General features: G+C 38.2%; 1 protein-coding gene across 1 annotated transcript; it reads left to right on the forward strand.

Annotated features, from left to right (window-relative positions):
- The first annotated feature begins 385 nt into the window (after positions 1 to 385).
- Positions 386 to 11,091, forward strand: LOC116309380 (glutaredoxin domain-containing cysteine-rich protein 2). The gene is made up of 5 exons (XM_031725967.2): positions 386 to 785; positions 1,278 to 1,461; positions 3,313 to 3,422; positions 7,984 to 8,211; positions 9,893 to 11,091. Exons 1-5 carry the CDS (start codon positions 729 to 731, stop codon positions 10,064 to 10,066), a joined length of 753 nt encoding a protein of 250 aa, XP_031581827.2. The 5' UTR covers positions 386 to 728; the 3' UTR covers positions 10,067 to 11,091.
- Positions 11,092 to 17,260: the final 6,169 nt, after the last annotated feature.

Consider the following 17,260-nt stretch of genomic DNA (forward strand, 5'->3'; position numbering starts at 1 on the left):
TCAGGGATGAACCACTCAAACTGTTAACAGTATAATAATGTGAAGACACATTACAAAAGTAATATGTTATTTGAGTCAGATGCCACTTGAAGCTCGCTAATTATAGAGATATTTTGATAAGGTTAAATGTTTTCTTTATGACAGCAACAGACATCAAATGCCATGTTTACTTTCCAGCACAGATACACTCGGCTCCTGTCCAATGACAGGCTGCAGCTACAACTATCTAACAACTCCCACATGCACCCATACTCACTGCCTTACTCTCTCTTTCTCTCCATTTTGCACACAAACACACAGAGCAACACGCAGGCTCCAAATGCTTTCTATTTTTGTGATCATAATTATTTGATGACAGGGCTTCTGGTTTCGCAACCACCCTTTTGTACACTCGATCTATCTGTGAATAATTTAGCACTGAGAGCTAGAAAGGTGGGTCCCTTAAAACAGCAGGTACAGGCAAACTCTGGAGGCAGGACACACAGAGAGAGCATTGCCATCCTATCTTTGTCATCCGCCTACTCCTTACTCACAGCTCTTTAGTCCGGCTGCTGTGCTTCTATCGAGCTGTATATTAATCCAAGTTTTATTTATTTATATTTATTTATCCATCCTTACAAACAACCTTTCAGCACAGCAGGCTCCACAGTGTCCAGCTAGAAGAAGAAGGTGAGGAGCTCATTGGATGGAGTGACCCCCTTTCTGCATCCACTCTTCAATCAGCCATCATGGAGGAACTCCAGAGAAAACTGAATCAGCGCTATGAAGACACCAAGCCAAGAAAGGTGAGTTCTTGTGACACCACTTTATTTTGAAATTATAGGTTTCACTGTTATAAATGTTTCAGAGGAAAAGACTTGTTAAGGTTGTTTCAATTATCCAGCCTCCTCTCTCTCTCTTTTTTTTCTAAACAATTGCACAACTATTAGCAGGTGATTTTAAGCACATAGTTAAAGAGTTCTCTGTTTGCAGCTCATGTTGTGAAGCTGCAAATAGAGAATGACACAGGACTGTTGATGTGTGTATTGATATGCTGCAAATATTTGCACGCATGGTCAAATACCATATTTTTTTCTACTTATGAACCTACCTATATTCTATTTATTTATATAGCCCCATTCACAGCAACAGTCACCTCAAGGTGCTTTGTACTGTAAGGCAAAAGAAACCCTACCATTACTTGTTAATAACTCATTAGTTACTAATTAATGTTTTTGGTGTGACAAGCAACAGCAAGCAGTGGAATCAAAGATGTCACCTTCCACTCCAAACTGCAGGTGAGGTTCAAGCTGGCATCATCCTACAGTGGCCGAGTGCTGAAGCACGTGTACGAGGACGGTCAAGAGCTGGACAGCCCCGAGGAGAAATACCCTCACAGCTTTATCCACCGCAAAATCCCTCCCAGCCACCTCGAGATGGAGCAGCTCTGCGGGTTTGAGGACACTCATGGAGACCAACAGAGTGGGTTTTTACTTTATATGCATGGTTGACCTTAGGATTGTTTGTTTGGGCAGTACTGCATGTAAACTGGGAGCAGGCAAGGCAAGCAAGGTGTAGTAGTTTGCATAAAGTGATCTTTTTTTCACATTAAAGTAAAAACATGCACAGTTAATCCAGTAGCTGGGTGTAACTAAGTCTTATCTGTACAGTGTGTTTGTGTATGTATGCACAGTGAAATGTCCAGTGTGTTTTTAAATGTTACAGGGAAAGTATTCAGCAAACACTATGATACTCCCAATTCAAGCCATGTCTCCAGTTTTTTGGATTTGCAAAGCAGCATGTGCCAGATAGTGTAAGAGTGGAACACAAACTATGAATTTTTAAATTACTTTAGTTCACATATTTAAACATTTGGCCATTTCAATATGTTTGTAGAAGATTTTAAAATATATTTTCAACTAGAACTGATTGAATTTAAAGCCCATTTTGATGTTGGTGACCCAGATAGTTATTTGACTGCCTAATCAATATATTTAAAGGTACTTTGTGTAAAATTTCCCCACTAGATGTCAGTAGTTTTCAGTCAGCTGAATTCTCTTTTTCTTACCCCTCCCAATTCAACTGCATAGTCCTAACTATAGCAGCTGCTGTAGTGCAGAAATCTCTGGCTGCTGTTCATCTGTAGTGATCGTAGGGTGTCAGTGTTACCTCACCTGTAAATATGCCTGGTGTTCACTTCTATTTGCACTGGAGGAGGCTGTAAAACTTTATAAAACAATACAAGTCGATGAAGCTCATTTCTGTCTCATGACAGTGATACTGAAGTGAATTGTTGAAAATATCTTGAACTTTTATGTTGGTTACCATCGCTGGTTTTGCTGCTATTAGCTGGCATTAGTAAAACTCTCTTTGAAGTGGCGCTAACAATGTGGGACTCAAACACTTAACAAATAAACTCTCATATGATCCGAGAATGTAATCACACTATTATCAGATGAAAAGTGTGATTGTTTTTTAGGACACTCAAGTTTAAGTTTAGCTGGTATAATGTGAGTTTATAACCAGCTAATGTTGTTGATTAGTCAGCTCGTTAGTCATCTGTTTCTTGCTTGATGATCTTGAAGCCTTATGCAGGTCTACTGTACACTTTTCCAAGTAGATTTATGGTCATTGTTGAAATGAAGTATCTGCTTCTTTGATTGTATTTTCTAAATGTATAAATTGTATTGTCATATTTCCATCTGTCCCAGTCTGTGGCTGAGAGAGTTGTGCCACATGTCTGAATTCTGCATGATCTACTGGTTGCCATCTACATCAGAGGGCAAAAGATTTGCAACAGATGACAACAAATTTACTATTTGTCACAGCCGATTGCTGTATTATCACAAATAGATTGGGGGAAATCAGATAGCAATCTGAACCCATCTTATTGCCACTTTATCACCATTTTATCACTGTTTTGATGCACCAAAGTTGGTTTGAAGAGGGCAACTGACTACAAGTGGCCTCAAGCCTCGTCTCCCTCTTCAAAGCGACCATTTCAAAGGCAGAGCGATTGCAAGTTGATTGGACACGGTCGCAATATTTTAAGTGTTCCACAACTTATCCACACCCATTAATAAGAAAAACAGCTCTAAGGAAATGGACTCTACCACTTTGGATGTCTTTTGCTGGTCCACACTCCCACCAGCCGCTTTGGATACCACTGTTTTATAGGCTTGGTTTCAGTAGTTGGTTCTGAGTGATCACTGCACATCGATGTGTTAGAAATAGAGCACATGCTGTTGCTACAGATGAAAACTGCACTTGAGTCTGAAATATTGTATACAAGTTCTCACTCTAGCCTGACAACATGTTTTATTCTGTACCCAGGTGTCTATCCTCCAACAGGGCTCATAGCCCAGAGAATAAATGTATATAGAGGAATGGGAAGCTACAAACCTGCAGTTGGCCAGACTGAGGAAGGAGAGGGAGACAGCAAGGTAAAAATCCAGAATTTGATATTATATTTTAGTTGAGTTATTGTAGGTTTTTCACTAACAGTGCCAATTATATATGTCTGTTTTTCTCAAAATTTTAAACACATTGTTTTCAGACTTCATTAATGTAAAGAACTCTATGTTTGGGCATGAATTGTGAGGCTAAGAATGTGCTTTATGCATAGATCTAGGCTGAGGTGTCAGATTTCATGAAAGGTGCTTCATTTGTAATATAAGAAGTCATGAGAAAAAAAAAAGAATGCATTTTCAAGAAAGATTCTTTCAGCTGCTCCTTTTGCAAGGGGTTGCATATTTGATTTGCACAGATTTTTTATGCCGGATGCCCTTTCTGACGAAACCCTCCCAGGCATTCGTGTCTTCTCCCTGATCCTGACCTGGGAAACTTTTGTGAATTAGGCAAACGTGTTAACTGCTGAACTACAGATTATTTTCCAACTTACAAATAAATCATATATGATGGTCAAGGTCAATGCTTTACTCGCATATACAAGTAAAACATTTACTTTTGACCCACTGACTTGTTGCATCTTACAGCATATGGTAAACAAGATGACTAGTTATTCATCAGCATCACGTTTTTGAGCTAGAGAAGACCAGAGAAAAGGCTTTGACCTCATCTTTGATCGTTCTAAGTTTATGTTGTACATTTGCTTAATAAGTGCCCCCCTTTGAGTTGAAGGACAGCAAGAAAAAAGTTGAGGGGGTTGAGTTTGTCAAAGTACTATCAGGACTGTACATGTGTAAAAAACATTCAAATAATATTGCTTGTTCCTGCAATAATCTACATAAGGACCTGAAATTTGGGTCTAAGTCAGTTTAAAGGGTTGAGAAAACACAGAAGTCAGTGTGACTGCTTTTAATCTTATGGACTACTGAAATTTGTGAAACTGTAACTGTTTGATTTTTACATTAATCTGTGTCACTCCATGTTACGGGATGACAAGTTTTCAGTCAATGGCTCTATGGGAATCACATTGTTGGTGCAGAAATGCTATGAAACTTTTGTTTCTAGCATTTCAAGTTTTGTTTAAAAAGAAATGGTAACTATGCATGTTTTTTTGTGCTAGCACATCAGTTATCTGTGATGTGTAGATACAACACCACTTAATCTCTTAGCAGCGTGCTTTTTTTAATTAATTAATTTAAGTGTTTAGTGCCTTTTTATTTTCACTGCTGTCTGTGCACTGTAAACTGGTGTTTACTGGTTTTTCCATGTCATTAGCAACAAATGTGAACAGTTTTGTAGCATTGTTTTTAATGCAATGGCATCTGTGCTGCATGTTTTGTGCCACCCATCATTGCTGTTATGCCACACAAGTGCATGGCAGTTAAAATGTGTTTATCTGCAAACGGTATATAATTGTTCAAGGTTTTGCCAAAAAACAAGATTAATTCAGTAAATAAGTTTTGGACACTGACCATTTGGTTCTGATAATTCAGATTTGTAAATTCTGAAAGACTCTAATTCACTTGTCAGTTTAAATGAGCTGGAACCAAAACAATCGGTCGCTATTAAGATTTTCAGGATCGATTCAGTTAACTTTTATTCTTAAAAAAACATACTGGCAACGAAATTGAGTCATTAGCATCTCAATGATGCTTCATGGAAAGCATAAAGTGTCATTGTTTCTCTCTGCATATAAAATGAAAGCACTGATATACAGACACTTAGGGTTGATCACAGCTGATCAAATATCAAGGGTTGTCTCCATGGGCAGTTTGTAGCTACTTTGTGGCATATACTGTAGATGAAGCCTGATAACTTAAATTTATCATTTGATTTCAAATAATACATTTATAGTTTTGGCAAATACACCATCTGGATTTAATGATAGCAATTCTCTGTCTTCATTAATAGTTTTTTTATGTAAGAAAACTAAAAATTATTTTTGACAAGAATAAATGCCAAACAAGACAAAAACTAATGTTTCATAAATTTAATGAACTCTTAAACTCACAAACTATTAATCACACTTTCCTTATATTTATGTGCCACCCAATTCTTGAACATTTTTTTTTAGATTTTCCGTCATGTGGAAAAGAGTTTTTACTGGGTCTGACTAGCAAGGTGCTGCTAGTCAGATGGTTGTGATTAACTGCTCATTAACAACTGTGACCACCTCTGTGAAAGCAGAAGATTTCTGATCTGGAGCATTCAAGTGTGTATTAAAACAATGCAGAGTCTTCCCCGGTGTGGACTTCTCAACATATTTAGCCCAAATTCAGGCCACGCAATGCTAAAAGAAATTGCAAACACCAACGAGCTATACCGCAGTTTTTACAGACTTGAGCAAGCAATTAACTGTAAAATTCTGTTTTATGGCCAGTTGTCACACCTAAAAACTGATTTCAGTACACTATTTCAACATTATAATTTCATTATAATTTCAACTTTTGTTTTACCTGTTGATAAATACTATATACTTTGTCTTTGCTATAATGTAGTGAATGTCTAACTTTTTCTTTAAAGATTTAATTGCCATTTACTCAAAGGGAATGTATTGCATTAACATATGATTATTTTAAATATATACACATGCATAGTAAGAGTCCATGTCCATGAATGTAAAGTTATGTAATAATTAATTTATGGCTACACAAAAACAAAACATACAATCCAGATTTAAAATATGAAACAGGGATCTTGGGCAATTAGAACATCAGCTGCATGCTGCTCAATGAAAGTTGTGCAACAAAAGCAATAAAATTGTTAATCTGACTGAAAAATGCATTTTTACTGAGCTACAACGGCAGCAGCTTCATTAGTGCAGCAGGCTAAAAGGGAGGTCAGCCACATTGCCTGCTGGCTTGATGTCAGTTTCATTCCTTTATCCTCCAAACAAAGGAATGCTTGGCCCTGGTCAACAAGTCAGTATTTAGCACATTTATCAGTAGAGTGCAGCAATCTGGAGTTAGCTTATCCTTTTAGGGCATTATTGAAAGGATGGCACGGTGGTTCTACAGAGCTCCCTCACCTAACAAGGTTTAATGATAATTCTAGGCTGCATTATTTTAGGGTTTCACTCTCAGTTTTAAAGTGAGAGAGATTAATTGAATCAATATGTTTCTTTTATTTTGCTTGTATATTTTAAACTTTCATATATATATATATATATTTAAAAAAATTACATCATCCTGAATACTACAGAGTAATACAGAGAGGAGGGTGTGAACATGAGTCTGGAATCAGTAAGACATCCCTGTATAATAAGATGAAGGTTGCCAATCTTCTCTGGTTGCTTTGTTCCCACAGAAAGCTGCCATCAAAATAACAAAGTAATGAAGAAATTTAAAAAAAGCTCTAAAGTAGATATGGTGAAGATGACCTTGAACCTTGAACCGGAATGGTTTACAGCAGCAGAAGACCACACTGGGATGCCAGTCGTGTCAGCTGCAAACACAGAGCCTATTTGCGCGGTTCTCCAAAACTGTACGATAGAAGATTGACAAAATGTTGCCTGGTCTGATGGGTCTCGATTTCTGTTGCAACATCCGGATTACAGGGGTCAGAATTTGGCATAACCAGATGGGGGTGGTATAATGGTATGTGGGATATTTTCTTGGCATACTTTGGGCTCGTTAGTACCAACACCACAGCCTACCTGAGTATTCTTTCTAACCATGTCCATCAATGGCACAGTGTATCCATTTTCCGATGACTGCTTCCAGCAGCATAGCATATAATGTCACACAGCTCAGATCAGCTCAAACTGGAATCTTAAACATACAGTAACAAGGAGTTTGATATACTCAAATGGCCTGCACAGACACTAGAGCCCAGTCCAACAGAGCGAATAGGATTTGCATCATGAATGTGCAGCTGACAAATGTGCAGCTGACAAATCTGCAGCGACTCTGTGATGCTGTCAGATTAATATGGACCAAAATCTCAGGGGAATTTTTCCAGCAATTTGTTGAATCCATGCCATGAAGAATAAAGGAGTTCAGAAGGTAAAAGGGGGTCCAAACAGATACTAGTAAGGTGCACCTAATTAAGTGGCCAATGGATATAATGTATCGAAAAAGTATCAATATTTGTCATTATTAAAGATAGGATAAGATAAGATAACTCTTTATTGTCATTGCGTGTTTTTCTAGACAAGCGATGACACTTTTGAACATGAAATCTTTTTTTCTTAATATCAGAGAGCAGTTGGAGTTGGGAAATGTAGAAGACATCTAGCATATGTATAAAGTAATTAAAATTATTTGTCTGTTTGGGCCTAATTGTCACGAAACAGCTGTGTGGCAGACAGAATGCAGAGTCAGATGCAGGACTCGGGAGATGGGAATGAACTAAAAAAAAAATCAACTTTAATGTTGTAGCTTACAAGAATACACAACTCCAACACAGTTGCAACTGTGAACTGAAAATCATAAATTCCTTCCTAAAACCAAAAAGAAATCATGAACCAACAAACTCATAATTCTGGATGAGAGACATATGGACATAGACAGACACAGACTACAACATGGCAACATGGCAGTGATGTTGTTAATAGAAAATGATGCAGGATTATCTGACATTTTACATTTCTTTCAGTCCCCAGTGTTGGACTTTGGTAAGATAATCATCTATACCAGCAATCTGCGCATTATCAAAGCACCGCAAAAGAAGCCTGAAATGTTTCGGCAGCACACAGTGCCTCTCATTGACTTGGAAGGATACCCAAAGGCCAGGGAAAGGGGGAGCAGGAGGAGGGCTAAAGCACTTTTCACACAGGAGGAGGTGGAGAAGGAGGAGAAACAGATCTGCGACACTGATACCAAGGTAATGATCCTTGGTCAAATTATTCTCAGTGGTGTGGTAAGGTTTTATCACCCCATTTCTGTTTCTTGGTATTCTCACTCTCGCCATGTCCTCCTCCCCATCCCACTTTCTCTGCATGTGTCTTCAGCCATCTTTTCTTCACTTTATCTTTGCTTTCAAGGAAACGACTGCAGGATCTTCTTCTGTTTCCGCCTCACACCAAAGTCTCCTCTGTGTTTCCTTGTAAATGCAAACTTGTTTGTATCCTTATTCGCTTTCTTTTCTACCTTCCTGCTGCAACAACCACCAACCTATTATCCTAGTGTTATCTGACAACTGTGAACAAATACTGATGAGTCCACAGTTTTACTCTGCCCTTGCAGCATCTGCCTGCTGCTTACCAGCCAGCAAGGATACCCAGGTCGCTATTATTCCCTCCCTCTTACCTCCTTGGATGATTACTGTTCTCTTCTCCCTTATCCCTCCATCATTTTCTCAGCTTTCTTGTTATTTTCGCATTTTCTCTGCCTCCATAAAAGTTCATTCTCAGACTGATTTTTTTTGTATTTCGTCATCTCACTCCTGTTTGTTCCTTTCTCTTCTTCACCATCTTTAGCAGCGGCAATTCATTATATTCATCGTCTTCCTTTTTTTCCAAGAAGAGCTTAGATTCATACTTGATTTTATACATGAAAAATTAACTGTTGGACAACAATCTGGACATGAACCTGATTATGAAATAATAATAACTGTATATACAAGCATCCTTATGTTTATCTTGGAGTCACCAAAGCTATAAGTGAGAACATAAACTTTCATTGAAAGACAAACCTTGCCTGCCCCTTTGCCTTGTGAATCTCAGCACCATTTTATTTTTGTAGCTGCTTTCTGCTGGATAATACCGTGTCCTGTTTTATACGACTCTGTAGAAGCAAATAATGGGCCCTACTAAAGCAGCACCTTTAGAGGGCTTTTTGTTGTTGTTGGCTTTTTTTTTGTTATAGACTTTTTTTTCTGGCTGACCCTTGCATGCCAAGCTGTCTAACTCTTCCTTTTACAACAACTTGGGACTCATGAAGGATCTAAGTGAATATGATTTTTTTTTTTAAATTTTCCTGTTTCAAATGTAACCTCACAGCTCAGCTTCTGTTTCTGTTCACTCATCATTCGGCTGATAACATACAGAGCAGCTGCTCATTACTGTAAACTTTGCAATAATGACCAACTGGGTATAATAAATGAGCGACTGGCTGGACATTATCCTGCAGCACAGCTACTTACCACAGCCATTTAATTAGAAATACTATTGGAAAAATTCTTTGTATCATTAAGGTTTCTAGTGTTTGCCAGCAGGCACGCCAGTTATACATGATAGCAGTGTTAATGTTTGCTGATTATGACGCGGCCTTTGGTGGCACTTTAAATGTTTGTGTTAACTTTAAGTGGAAAACTGTGTTTTATTATCAGAAACAGATGTTTGTAATTCAAAAGCAACAAACCTCACATTTGCACACATTTTTCATACAGGCCTTCAGATATGGGGGGACGTGAGCCTTTCCTTCAAACTTGACCGGCTCCCCTTTTCGGCTCAATCTTTATCCTTGCATCCCCTCTCTTTTTCACCCCTTCCTCTCTTTGTGACCCCTTTGCTCACCTCGCAGGACCCCTCTTCCATCTCCTAAAGTGTTTTTTCTGTCTCCAGGAGGCCGACAGCTGCCAGCATTGTGGCGGTTCGGGCTCCGCTCCCTGCTCTCTGTGTCACGGTAGCAAGCTGTCCATGCTGGCGAACCGCTTCAATGAGTCCATCAGTGATCTGCGTTGCCAAGCCTGCTACCCCTATGGTCTGGAGAAGTGCCAGTCCTGCTCCAGTAAATAGCACCATTTGGCTGACACCCATATCTGGCAGTGAGAGAGCGAGAGTGTGAGTGAGTGAATGAGAGTGTGTGGCTGAGTGAGTGTAAGCCCAGTGTGCTACGGGTTTGTCAGAATTGTCTCAGTGGCAGTTTTGCTCTAATCCAAAACGTTCTTGGTGGGGTGTTTCGAAGCACTACTAGGAAACATAAGCCATCATTGGACATTGGAGAGGGGGGTTGTGACTGTGGGCACAAAATCATAAAATACAATTACTGTGTGCAGTGAACATGGCTCGCGATAACACAAATACATAATCACTTTTTTTTTGTTGTCACGTTATTTTGCATCTGCTGCCTTCATCCTGATAAAACCTGGTTCCACAACAGAGTTATCATTTTAATTAAAATGATGCAAACATTTCGCAGTTTATTGTGTCTACTGGGAAGGGTTCCCTGTTCATAGCTCCCCTGTCTATTCACCAGAGACACTGAAACCTTTTTCACTTGAACGTAATGGGTTGTACGAGGATAATTGATGCTGTTATTTTTTAGAAAAATACAGAGAGGAATGAGACAAATGGGACTGTTTGATAAACGGCGACAGCAATAATCAGGAGATGATGTTTAATGTGAGTTACCCCCAAATAACGGTGTTACTGCAACACAGACGTGCGTGTCGACCAGAGCTTTTCTTGTTGGTGGGAGGTAAATATGCAAACTTTTTAAGCCACATTTCATCTCAACAAATAATAAATGTTTGACATTCTCAGTATTGATTTCAGATAGTGTGTTAATAATAAAAGACTAAGAGGTGTTATGGATGAAAATATGAATGAAAATAATGATTTAAATGACAGAAATGATTTATTGTAGACCAGCTCAGGAGATTGGGATTGTTTTGTAACATTTTTAGATCATTTAAAGATATATCTACACATTTTGGGGGGAAATTAATTAAATAAAAATACCTGAATACCTTTTCAATGTTATTTTTTTAAATTTTATTAATTATTGTTTTAAAGTTTAGCTTTTGATGCAAAAAGGATTGTTGTATGGATCAGATTACTGATTTTTTAAAATCTTTCTCTGTATAATCCACATCCCAGAGTGCCCATGGAGACATGTTTTTATGGCAACATTTCAGATCTTATCTATTAAAACAGTGAAGCTTGCAGTGAGCATATGTTTTATTGACTTTATTCCTAAAAGTCTCCTGTCTTTTCACTGAGCCTTATGCGTCACTCTCTGTCTCCAATCATACATGTTTGATTACCTAAAATTCTTTCCTCAGATGGCTGTTTTTACTGTGAGTTAGTTGTTTATTGGTACAAATTTGAAAAACAGGAAACATGCAACACGCCGCATAATCCCCAGTCTCTGCATCGTATTCATTGCACCTCAAATCAAAGGCAATCAACCATCATACTTTCTATCATGACATTTGAGGATGATTTAACAGAAAAGGAAAACAAAATTAAATCTTTTTGCCTCACTGGGAAAGGCTTTTAATAGCTCTGACACTGCTGTTGTCAGCTTTGAGTGATCACCTTCATGCATTTGATTTGTGCAAGGTTACATCAACTCATCGCAAGCTCTAATGAAATCTACCCATCAGGTTTTTTCAAGTCTTTAAAGTTTAACTTTAAAGTCCAAAATCAGAGGATTTCTCATGTCTGTTACTGTGCATTTGACTTCAGTTTGCAGTTCAAAACAGCAGGCTCCCTTTAGTATGCCTTTATAATCAAATCTGAACTACAGTGATCCCCAGGACATTTTCCAGTGGCTGCTGAAGTAGCATTTTTCACCACTACCTTTATTTAGCAAGGCAGAGATGATCAATCAAATTCTTTTTCAATAGCACTGACCACATCTTCTGGGATGTCAGTGGCAAAAACTCATGCCAGACAAGCACCATTAGAGCCCTCTATCCCTGCCTCTGCACCTATATTTGTGCTTGGACTTCATCTATTTTATTCTGTTTAAAAGGAAACTATAAGGGTTAGCAGCAGCCTGGTCAAATGCCCCATCAGCAATCAGATTCTGTCTATTTCAGGGATGACCACGGTAGCCCAAATCCGCACTCTTGTTCTTTTTTCACTCTATATTCTCTCTTTTTCTCTCTTGCTCTCTTTCTCTGCTTAAAAAATCTGCCACCCATGCAGAAGTTAAAATTGTGTTTTTCCAACGTTGTCATTTTAGCGCTTCTCACTCAGTATTCCACGGGGTAAACCAAAGTGAGGGGAAACTGGGTCACTGCCACTGTTCTTGGCCTCCTCTATCCTGCAGGACCTACAGTGATAAGGGAGAAGGTAAAAACACTCAAGTGTAACACTAAATACTGTAAGTTTGTAGGACTCCAGAAAGGGGAATTGAGACAGATGATATTCACTGGGGAATGGAAATCACACACTTTGTAAGTTCAAAAAGGGTAGCTGTGTGTACAAGTGTTACTTTTAATAAGTAAAGAAAAGTAAAGAAAAGTTCTATAATGAAAATGTACATTTGATTATATGTCCCAGGATGTATTAGTGAGGTGATATTAATACATATCCAAATAATTTCATGCTTACCAGGTCTTATTGCAGTACAACTAAGGAAGCTATAAAAGAAAAATCAAAAAGAAAAATTAACACTTCTTATTGAGTCTTAGGCATAATTATTAAAAGATTTCTATGGGGATATAGATGAGCTGGATGTGTGCTCCAGCCAGTCACCGAGAATTAGTGATGACCTCCATGCACTGTAATTATGCATAGGTACCCAAAAACAAAAACAGGAATACAGCCCATTAAGTCTGATGAATATCATCACCTGTCCCAATCACTCAAATTACTGGCATCACTGAAAGCAGGAAATCGAAGTGTGTAAAAATAATTTTTTAGCTAAACAATCATAATTGTATGATTGAGTCTGATTAGGTTTGGAAGCTTATTCCATTCATGTACTCATAGTACTCTGTGATGCCTCATCACTACAGACTGTATGAAAAATGGGAACAACTTCTGGGTCTGAAAAAAGCACACCGATGCTGACGTGACCTAACATACATTCTTCCTAATGGCCAGCAGCATCCTCACTGGCTGTCAATGGATGTCGGGTTATCCAGAACCCTCAGTAAACACTTTATGAATTTATTTATTTTATTTTTCTAATTTAACCTTTATTAACTAAACAGTTTAATAAACATCAAGTTAGGTTTGCTGTCAGCTGAATTTTAGGTTATTCATGTTGGTTTGTCTTTAATAGCATTAGCTAACTTCTTGGCTAACCGAATGTTCAGGCAACATCTCTGGTCAGTTGCAATATTGACCCTGGGTCAACTTTATTATGACGATGGAGGAACAACAATGACAACAACAACGACAAAGGGATATCAGATTGTATAAGAAAACACACAGTGAAAATACAAAAAATAAGTACACCACAGTACAAGTGATGAAGAGTAAAATGCAAAAACAGCCCAAGTGTATTAACAGTGAAGACTAAAATTTCATCAACATCTTAAGCTTATTCATCGAGAGCTGCGTCTTAAGCTTTGGAAGGCTCTTTTTTCAAATTTAGTGCAAACCTCATGTGCTGGTTTTTGGTCAACATAAAAAAAACAGGAGCCAGAACTATAAAAACACTAAAACCATTGCAATCTGAGAAATGTGAAATTCATTTTGTTATCTATGGTTCAGAGAAGCTCAGAGAAGAATGATTTAACAATAAGAAGTCCATAGACACATCAAAAGACAGTAAAACCAACAGAGACTTACAAGAAAAATTAACCCAGTAAGACAGGAAATAAAAGCATGAGTAACCGAAACACTAGAAGCAAATATAAACAAACGGGGGGAAAGAGAAGGCCTGGGAAGCAGCTGAGATACTGGGAATGTCGTCCTACAACATAAAAAACAGGAGCCAAAACTATAAAAACACCAAAACCATTGCAATCTGAGATAATGTCCTGTCTTCCCAGGGCAGCTAGCAAACAATGGCTTTTAAATTGAGAAGAGCACAGTCTCCTCACTAGTGGATTCAACATTTCTGGTGTTTCATAGATAAAAATATCTGTGATTCCTAAAGCCCATAACACAAAGGAAACAGGCCGGGAGCAGCCTGTGGGCATTAATCATAAGCACTCATACAATAACGTGTTGGTGAAAACCCTAACTTTTTCTCTTTGCTTAGTACTGAGGAGTTTTCACATAATTAGATACTTTCTGGGAGCAAAAAGAAGAAATCTTCTAGATTTTAGATTTACCAGCATAATGTCTTAGCAGTAGCTAAATATTAGAATATTATCTGGCTACAGCCTCATTTTATTAGATCACAGCAGCAGGATAGTGATTGTGTAGTGATTAGAGAGGCTGTTGTGCGGCTCAGGCTTTAAACCTTCATCACAGCAAGTATGTACTCTGTCAGGCGAAATGCTACTCCAACCCACTCGCCCTGGCTTCAGTGTCTATTAGCTGTTCCCAACCTCTGACCTCTCTGCAGCGAAAGTAACAATCACATTTTCCTTTAAACTGCAAAAAGTAACCAAATACAATTAACATTTAATAACACAACAATTAGTGATTATAAATTGAAGAAATAAATAAACAAACAATAAACAAAGCAATAAGTATGATAGTCATATTTCTAGCAACGTACAATAAAATTAAATGTATCTGGAAATATCTGATGCTACAACCATCTCAATTTTGAATCTGTTTCTTGATATAAAAACTCCGATTTCGACGAGTTTTTGGCAGCAGCAGTCTCAGATTTCTTTCCTTGGCTGACATGTGTGTAACCCAAAGTGATCTTCCACTTCTCTTGAAGCTCCATCTGCCTCAAGGATGTGTTGTGAATGCTGAGATGCTTTTCTGCTCACAACATTTATAAGGCGAGGTTATCTGAGTTACCGTAGCTTTTCTTTAAGCTTCAGCCAGCTTTGCCATTCTCCTCTGGTCTCTCTCATCAACAAAGTGTTTCTTTTTTTTCACAGACTGCCTTTTTTTTTTTTTTCAAACCTTTCTGAGTAAACCTTGTGGACTGTTAAAAATCCAAAAAATAAAAAATCAGAGAAGAGTGTCACACATTTTTGATCCAACATTAATGCCACGGTAAGTCACTGAGATCACGTTTTTGCCTCATTCATTTGGTTCCATCTGACCAAAGCATGGGAGTGTTCAACAGGGTTCTTTCCCCTTCTGTGAGCAATCGTCTTCTTCTTGCACACCATCAAAACAGGATGACTTCATGCAATGCTCTTTTCACTGTCTGAGAACACCAGCATCCATGGATAATTCTTGCGTCAGGTCAGAATCCCGTAGTTGTTTGTTTTTAGTGCTAGATCATGTAAATATTTAATTATGTATTCCTCCGTGTCCTGCTGCAACTTAGTTTCAGTTTATGTGCAGTAGTCTACAGCACTCTCCCCCCCTCTTGTGTTAGCAAATGAGAAAAATAAAAATCTATTTGTACAGTCCCAGCAAATGTCCAACACCCAAAGCCCTCTTTGGGTACTGCCTAAGGGTGAGAGTGCAGCTAAAACCCGAATTTATAAATCAGTCCCATAAAAATTTGTGTCATGTGATTTCCACCTGCCTTATCGCCTGGCCAGGCCTATTGCCACCCAAAGCAGTCTATATGGAAACATCCTGAATACTAAAAGCTTTCTTAGACTGTGGTGTCAAAGAGACAGTAAAACTGTGACGAATCTTTCGAATTACATCCCTGGAGTCCACCTCCAAGTTTGTGGAAACTTCTAATGACTCTATCCATTCCCAGTATGCGCACCTGCTCATGCATGTTTGAGAGAGATTCAGAAAGTTAGAGAACAAATTAAAGTCTTTCTGTGGCTTTTCAACAACAGTTGAGCATGGCTCTTTTCGCTGCCTCTAATTCCTCATTCTGGAGGCTTTGCTGGCAAATTTTGTGTTCACCGGAATTAGGAACAAAGATTAAACTACCGCAAAACACAGAGGATGGGAAATTCTGCAGTTTATGGACTGAATTCATAAAACTGTTGACCTATTCCATTACAAGCGCTGCGGCGCACTTTAAATTGCCTCATATCAGAGAGAATTCTCAGCTTATTACATAACATATCCATCAAAAAAAAAAAATCAATTCAGTATAGTGGACTGATTTAAAGGTCTGCACTAAGGCAAATGTACCACAGCATTAGCGATACCTGCTTTCCTTTTTAGAGTATTAGTGTGAGGTGACAATATTAGCCGCTGTACTACAGTGCAGACCTGTGGCAATGATCATTTGTGCAACAGCAAAATATGAACAGAAAGATAGGCCGACTACTTTAAAATCTAGAGTTTACTTATTGGAATCGTGATTGTTGGGACTTCTTTCTAATATTGTAGAGTCTTTACCTTCCAATACTGTAAACTGATGCTATAAAAGTGAAATTGAATTAAACTGAATTAAAAGTGTAATAATTTTTTTTAAACTATAATCTTTTATTTCAGGAAGGTGGCATCACAAATGACAAGTACAAAAACACTATTGTGGTACATGCGTTTTGGTCTGTTTAGACCATGTGGCTGAAAGCTGAAGCCAGTGTTAGGAGTCAAAAAAAAAGTTCCTCAAATGGCCAAAAATCATGTCAAACCCCATAGGTCTCCATGTCAAAATCCCCAAATTTAGATTTAAATTTAAAGAAACATAATGTCAACCTTAGAGCTCCTTAAGCTATAAGATTTAAACCTATACAAATCAATAACAGGTGCACGGCCACTTTAGGTGACAGCAATCGCTTAGGGCCCAGTCACACGGGCCTATAGCTCAGCTTGCCCCTGGAAACTGGTGGTCAATAGGAAAGAGTGTATATCCTGGAGTGTAAATGGTCACAAAGACTAAAAATGTCCCTGTGAATACTTTGGTCACAAGCAAATTGTTGCAACAGCCTGTAGTTTGTATAGAAGATGACAACTTGTCTACAAACACTTGCCTGCAACTCGCTGAGTGGTAGCAAAACTGTGAAAAGTGTGATGCAAGTTGGACTCGCCCCCTTTTGAAACATGGAAAATAACGATACACATGACTGCAAGTTTATTCACTTTTGTTTTTAATAAGTGACATTCTTGTAATATATCCAAGTAGCATTTTTTGTATATGTCTGTGTAATGCTTGCTCATAAACCTGATAACACAAGTACGACTCCACCCTATTGGCCTTCAAGAAAAGAAAAAAGAAAAGAGGGAAGCAGCCAACTTTTATATACAGTTTGG

This window comes from Oreochromis aureus, linkage group 10 (assembly GCF_013358895.1).
Source record: "Oreochromis aureus strain Israel breed Guangdong linkage group 10, ZZ_aureus, whole genome shotgun sequence".
Lineage (NCBI taxonomy): Eukaryota > Metazoa > Chordata > Actinopteri > Cichliformes > Cichlidae > Oreochromis > Oreochromis aureus.